The sequence below is a fragment of the Heloderma suspectum genome, chromosome 17, assembly GCF_057233095.1.
Source record: "Heloderma suspectum isolate Gila_16-S chromosome 17, 16-S_ref, whole genome shotgun sequence".
NCBI classification, from domain to species: domain Eukaryota; kingdom Metazoa; phylum Chordata; class Lepidosauria; order Squamata; family Helodermatidae; genus Heloderma; species Heloderma suspectum.
The window spans coordinates 18,131,678-18,138,104 of NC_139474.1; the positions used below are offsets into that span (position 1 = coordinate 18,131,678).

The 6,427-nt window shown below is 48.4% G+C and overlaps 1 protein-coding gene across 1 annotated transcript; it reads right to left on the reverse strand.

The window, feature by feature from the left end:
• Positions 1 to 484: 484 nt before the first annotated feature.
• MCL1 (MCL1 apoptosis regulator, BCL2 family member) lies at positions 485 to 6,427 on the reverse strand. The gene is made up of 3 exons (XM_084824349.1): positions 5,661 to 6,427; positions 2,623 to 2,870; positions 485 to 2,121 (listed from the first exon to the last, which is right to left on the reverse strand). The coding sequence occupies exons 1-3, from the start codon at positions 6,382 to 6,384 to the stop codon at positions 2,005 to 2,007; spliced, it is 1,089 nt and encodes a 362-aa protein (XP_084680475.1). The 5' UTR covers positions 6,385 to 6,427; the 3' UTR covers positions 485 to 2,004.

The following is a 6,427-nucleotide window of genomic DNA, read 5'->3' on the forward strand; positions in this document are numbered from 1 at the left end:
TGCTGGGCAGCACACACAGCTCCTAGGGGGTTGTGTGTATGGGGTTCTGCCCTGGACCCACTAAAGTTGCCCTATGGGCACAGAGAAAGGGGAAGACAGGCATAATTATGCTGCAAGAACTATGGGTAAAGGAAACAGCAGTGATAAAAATTAGCAACCAAATCCAGGAAGCAGATCACTATTCACTGAAGGCACAAGAACCAGTCATACTGCTGAAGTTAAAGCCAGACAGTGTGGGAATCCTAGATCAACAGGTCTGAGTAAGAGCCAAGTGTAAGGAGTAAGGCCCTTCTAGTGGCTAAAAGAGCCTTTTAGCACCAAAGTATTTCTGGCAATCCCTGTTTGCTTCCCCAGAAAAAGCCAGCAGGCCAGCCTGGGGCTGCTGTAGGCAGCCATCTTGGAGTTTTAGTGGCAACAAGTAAGAGGAGCAGGAGAAGGACACTGCACTCAGGCTTAGATAGGCCGGCCAATAACAGTATGAAGATACAAATTCAGTTATGGTTTATTTCATGTTTCTGCCTCAACAGAAGGCACACACCACAGCACCTGTGAATTGTTTTATTACATGGTTTATGTAAACAAGCAGGTCTGATCATAGCACCATGAGTCCACGCTTTGCTTTAGATTCGCACATCTGCTGTAATTTGGTCTAAACAAAGCTAACAGTACAGTGAAGACTAAATGCAATCTAGCCCAACTGCAAAACTTAAAACTTTTGCTCCTATAACTGAAGCCATTTTGCCTAATAGAGTTCAAGGAACTCAAGTCTACAAGCCTGTCTCATATTCTCTCAAGGATTTAGATTCATTTTGTGCCTGTGTCTTAAGGTCTTACATCGCTAACTCACTGGAGTCATTTCATTCTTAGAAACAAGTACATCATTCACTTGCAAGTTTAGCTTTAAAAACTGACTTTAAAGAAAGCAAGGGTCAAGTAAAGCATGAAGGTAAAAACAAAAAAGCTTAATCCAAAATACTTTTCCTTCCCCACCCAGAGAAAGGAAAAACATTTTTTTGAAAAGGTCTTTCGATGGAGCCAGCTAGTCAATACAGTGAAATCACTTCACTGAAACAAGGTGGAACTTGAGCAAATAAGAGAACTTTCTGAAAGGCTCAGAGCATGTGTCTTCTAAGGGGGCAAAAGAATGGAGAATTGGAAAACCTGAATTTAATCTTATTAAAAAAGCCTCTTTACAACCTTTCCCAAAGATAAAGTTCTTTAAGAGTGTACACTTTGTACAGTTTCAGTCATGTATTTACATTACATTATGTCAACAGACTTGCCCTTGAATCTTCATACATATTTACAGACTGTGCTCCATGTTTTATGTAGCTCAATGTGATCTTGGGAGCTATGGCAGTGTACGCTTCCAAGAGAAGGGTAGAAGAGGACAAGAAACAAAACTGAAAGGGTACACACAACAGGGGCAGCCCTTTATGAGGATACAATGAGATGGTCAGATTCTGGAGATCACCAGGCCTTCTCTCTTCACAGCAGACACATCACACTTGTGCCGACTATGTTAAAGGCATTTTCAGTGTTCACCTGAAGGTCCTTATTTTGCACACCGGATAAAGCATCTTGTACTTCGGACCTAACACTATTCCTCAGAAGTTGGTAATTTAGAAACCATTTGGCCTATGATCACAGTCCTGTGCAAATGGAGCACTCCCTAATATATCCGACAGTTCTTATACTAAGCCCAATGCAGGTGCAGGTTAGTTCACAACCAAAACTGCACTACACAGGCATTCAGTCCTCTTAGCTTCTCATCATGTTGCTTCTTGAGGAAGCAAAGTGCACATTTCTTCCCTTGAAAGATCTATGCCCATTTGCAAAGACATTCTTGTTGGTAACCTTCTATAACTGACAGTTCAAACCAAACCTTCCATGGGATTTCCAGGTGTTTATTCTCCCGTCAACTTTCAAAGAACAGCTCAGTTTTCTAGTCACAGCAGGAACAGGATAGTCCAAGCTAGCTCCACATTGGGAGCACTCTTTGGCTCACCGGATCATGTATGCCAATGTTGCTCCTATTCCAGCAACGCCTGCAAAAGCCATCAGAACGTTTCTGATGCTGCCTTCTATGTCCTCTACATGGAAGAATTTAACAAACCCCTCCTGGAAAAAAGAATTGAATTGTTAATTGCTTTTAAGCACCTACAGCACCAAGTGTGATCCAGATGGCTTAAGAGAATTCACAGCAATATGCAATTATCTACCACAAGACAGTCAGACAGACAAGATACTGCGCAGTGTTCAAGACATTTTGTATACCAAGAAACTGCAGGGAAGAAAAAGATCTACACTGGAGTCTTACTCTCCCCCTCTCCATGCATTTTCTGCGATTGTACACAGATTGTGTGGGAAACCAATTGAAGTGTAGACTTTTTATGCAACATCCACACACGTTTCCAGACATAGGTGTTCACACCTTTGTCGTGAGTAAAATGGGAGGCAACCCTGAAATCTATGCTGCTTCTGGCTGGAGCATTAAAGCATTCCCTGGATGATCAAAATACAGACATGCCTCAGGGTCTCCCATGTAAGGATTCCACCTGGGAAGAGTTACAAGATGAAGGGGCAACACAAGAGCACTGAGCCCCACTGCAACTCACTTACCCAGGCATTATGGTCGACTAGCCATTCTCGTTTGTCTGTCACCAGCACATCAGTGATGATCTCTGCCAAAGTATTGATGCCACTCTCCTGGTTTATGCTCTTCAGATGTTTGGCAACAAAGGCACCAAAAGAGATGAGAGTCACAATTCGCCCCCAGTTTGTTATGCCATCACTGAAAACTTGTGATGCAACTTCTGACATAGTCTTCAGGTCATCCTCTTTCTTGATTTCCATCTTTTTAAGCATTCCTGAATGAGAAAGGATAGAGTGAGCATTAAACAACCACTCCAGGAATACAGACCATGGAAGAGGAAAGTACTATGCCTGTTCTAAATATTGCTGAATCAAACACCACCCTGTCTTCCACATAGAATGAAGGCTGTAAGGGTTGTAACTTCAAGTGTGCACAAGTTTAACCATCCAAGAATACAATTAAGTGCCAGCACTTCCAGAACGTTCGATAGCTGCATCAGACTAACAGATCAGTGCTTCCCCACTTCTGCCAAAGAGTTCTGCAACACTCAAAAACTCACAGATCTCCTACATATTCCAACTGAGAGCTGCAGCCTAATCCAAAATCCCATACTAGCATCTGGCAATGTAGCTTCTACTATTTCCAGTACTATGGGCACATAGTGGGTAAGAATGCTTTGGATTTGTTTTCAAGACACATCTTGTTACTGTTAAAAATAAGTTTTGCTCCCCAAGTTAAGCAGAACTCAACTGCTGTTACAAGCTATTAGCTACTGCCACTTAAGGAACTCAGGGACAGATGAAATTCAGAAGTTAACAGGAAGTTATTTAAACCGGTTCATTTCCATTTTCAAGATTCAGGAACAGGGAAGTCAGAATTCATATTTGGGAGTTGCCCCAAAGCAGCTTCTTTATTCCACTATGGTGAGGCAATTATTCAGAAGGCTTAAGGCCAGCCAGTAAACATATGCTCATGAAATTTGTTCCCATGGAACTGAGTGAGCCAAATCTTAGCCCTTTCTAATCCAGGAAACAAATATGACCTTCTGTGTGAAGCCTATGCCATTACGACTTCAGGATGTAACATATGTTTTATACAGAAAATATGTTCAAACAGCTGTCAAATTTCAAAAGAAGCATTTCTTGTCCCATTAAGGCTGCATTACAACTCTAAATATTTAATATCCTAACACAGCCTTCTCCAATCTGATGCCTTTCAGATTTTTGAACAACTCACAGCATTCCTTACCATTGGCCATGCTGGCTAGGGCTGATGAGACTTAAGCCCAAAACTTACAGGGAGCACCAAGTTGGAGAAGGCTGCTCTAACATATTAAGATCAGTCCAAAGAGAATGAGGTCAAAAAGCAAACTACTAGTGAACAGCAAACCTGCCCCAGAGCAACTTAGAAGGAAGTTAGTTGTTCATATGCAGGCACTAATCTTTTATCGCCATGTTTACAGTGAGTTATTTTTCACTTGCTAGGCAGGGCAGGATGTGAGCAAGAGCTAAAGCTAATCTATAACCAGATTATCTTTTCTGCATGCTAGGTTTTCCACCTCCCCCACTGTCAAGAGTACGAAGTTCAGTTTCGTTTCTGCTGGGCTTGGTGCTTTCACAATGACTCCTTGCAGCAAAATGGAAGGGGGGAGGCCAGGAAAGAGAGGCTGAGCTACAGCTGAGCCTCCATATACACACAGCCTCTTCTGGCTATCAGGGTGGTCTCACAAGACTGAAGCCCGCTCAAGATCAGATCCAGTCCAAAACCTCTTTATTGCACAAAATTCTTATCAACCTGGCTCAAATCCACAGCTCTCCAACTGGAGCATCTGGAGCTATCCCTTCAGTGACCCTTCTCTCCACTATGCACGATCTGTGGATTAAATTATTCAGCCACCCCTCCAGTTCTTTTCTACAGCACCCCCACCCCTCCCTCCGGACAACCAACTGCACCCCAACATACTCCATTGCTTCTTCTGTCCCTCCCTTTATAGATGACTTCTGCTACCCCAAACCCACTGGTACCTTCCCAACACCCCCTCAACTATGCTTAGCTCCTTCCCTACCTCCACCACTTCCCCCCAGACACCCCATCACGTACCCTTCCAGACAAACTCCCCCCACACACTCTTCCCTCTCTCCACCCACACAACCTCAGGCACCCCCCACACTCTATCACTCACTCCTTAACAGCCCTTCACAACCCCCACTTTCTCTCCACTCCCTCACATAACCACCCAGGCGGTTGTCACAGCCACCTATAGAATTATAAAAACTGACTGTTATTGCTGTTCATGCCCTTGAGCACTAACTGCAGTGGAAAGGCAGACTACAAGCGCCATTAGAAATAAATAAAAACGCCCACCAATTCCTCCCTACCTTTCTCTGCTGTGGCACCCCGGCTGTGGAATGCGCTCCCTCGTGAGGATCGCCTGGCACCTACATCGTATTCTTTCCGGCGCCAAGTGAGGACCTTTTTACTTCCCCAGGCATTTTAACATTTTAGCTCTTCAGACTTCTGGCTTTGCTGTTTTAAATCTGTATTTTAAATCCCCGCATTGCTGCTAGGTTTTGCTCTGGCTGTATTGTCTACCGTAGTTCTAACGTTTTATGTATTTTGTATTGTTTTATTGTGCGCTCTTCGGTTTTAATTTTTGCGAACCGCCCCGAGAGCTCCAACTATTGGGCGGTATAGAAATAAAATGAAATAAATAAATAAATAAATAAAACCTGTCTCCGGATTCCTCTCTACTACTACCCCACAGGCGGCGGCGGCGGCGGCCCCCCCCCCCCCAATGCCTATATAATTTATTGCTATTCGCCCCTGGAGCGCCATTTGCAGCGGAAAGGCGGGCTACAAATGCGATAAACAAACGAGCTGTCTCTCGCTTCCTCCCCCCCGCCCCCCCAACAGGCGCCCCCCCTCCCCCCCCCCCAAAACGATATACTCCCTATTGCGGCTCGCCGCCTCGAGGGCTACACAGGAGTGGGAAAGCGGGACACAAACGCAATAAATAAATAAACGAACAAACAAACAGGGCCCCGCCCCCTCGCCCCTCCCCCACCTTGGAAAGCCAGCTGGTGCTTGTCGAGGATGCCGTCGCCCACCCGGCGCAGCGTCTCCAGCGCCTGAGCCGCGCACTCGCCGCCGCCGCCGCCCTGGGCGGTCCCGAAGCGGCCCACGAGCCCCTGCAGGAACTTGCCGGCGCCGCCGCTCCCCTTGGCGCCTTGGCCGGCGGCCTCGCGCAGGTAGCGGCCCACCACCTCCAGCGTCACGTCGCGCAGGTCGTCGTCGCCGCCGCCGAGGCGCGGGCGGCGGCGGGGCGCGAGGAGGCCGCCGGCGTCTTCCGCCGCCGCTTCGGCGTCGCCGCCCTGAGAGGACGCCAGGGAGAGGGTGGGCGACGGCACGAGCGGGCCGTCCGGCTCGCAGCCGTCGAGCTCCCCCTCAGGCAGCGCGAGCGCGCCGGGCCGCGCGGGGCCCGCGCCAATCCGCGCGCCGGGCGGGCCCTCCGGGGGCCCAATCAGCGCCAGGGGCCCCGCGCGAGGCCCTCCGCCAATCAGCGCGAGGCCCCCCTCAGGAAAACCGTTGGGCCCCCAAGGGAGCCGGCCGGGCAGCGCGGCGGCGCCTTCGGGGAGGCGGCTGGGGGCGCCGCCGCCGCCGCCTCCACTCATTCCGACTCCGCCGCCGCCGCCGCCTCCACTCATTCCGACTCCGCCGCCTGCCGCGGGAGAGGCCGGGGCGATGCTAGCGGCGTCCCCGCAATACAACACCATCGCCTTATTCAACATGGCGGCCGCCTCGGAGGTCCAGTCGCGTCGCCGTGGAGAGGGG

Coding starts and splice junctions, on each gene's coding strand:
- MCL1 (XM_084824349.1), bottom strand. CDS start 6,384: ATGTTGAATAAGGCGATGGTGTTGTATTGCGGGGACGCCGCTAGCATC. Junction 2,871..5,660: donor GCACCAGCTGGCTTTCCAAG/GTGGGGGAGGGG, acceptor TTTCTCATTCAG/GAATGCTTAAAAAGATGGAA. Junction 2,122..2,622: donor TAGTCGACCATAATGCCTGG/GTAAGTGAGTTG, acceptor TCTTTTTTCCAG/GAGGGGTTTGTTAAATTCTT.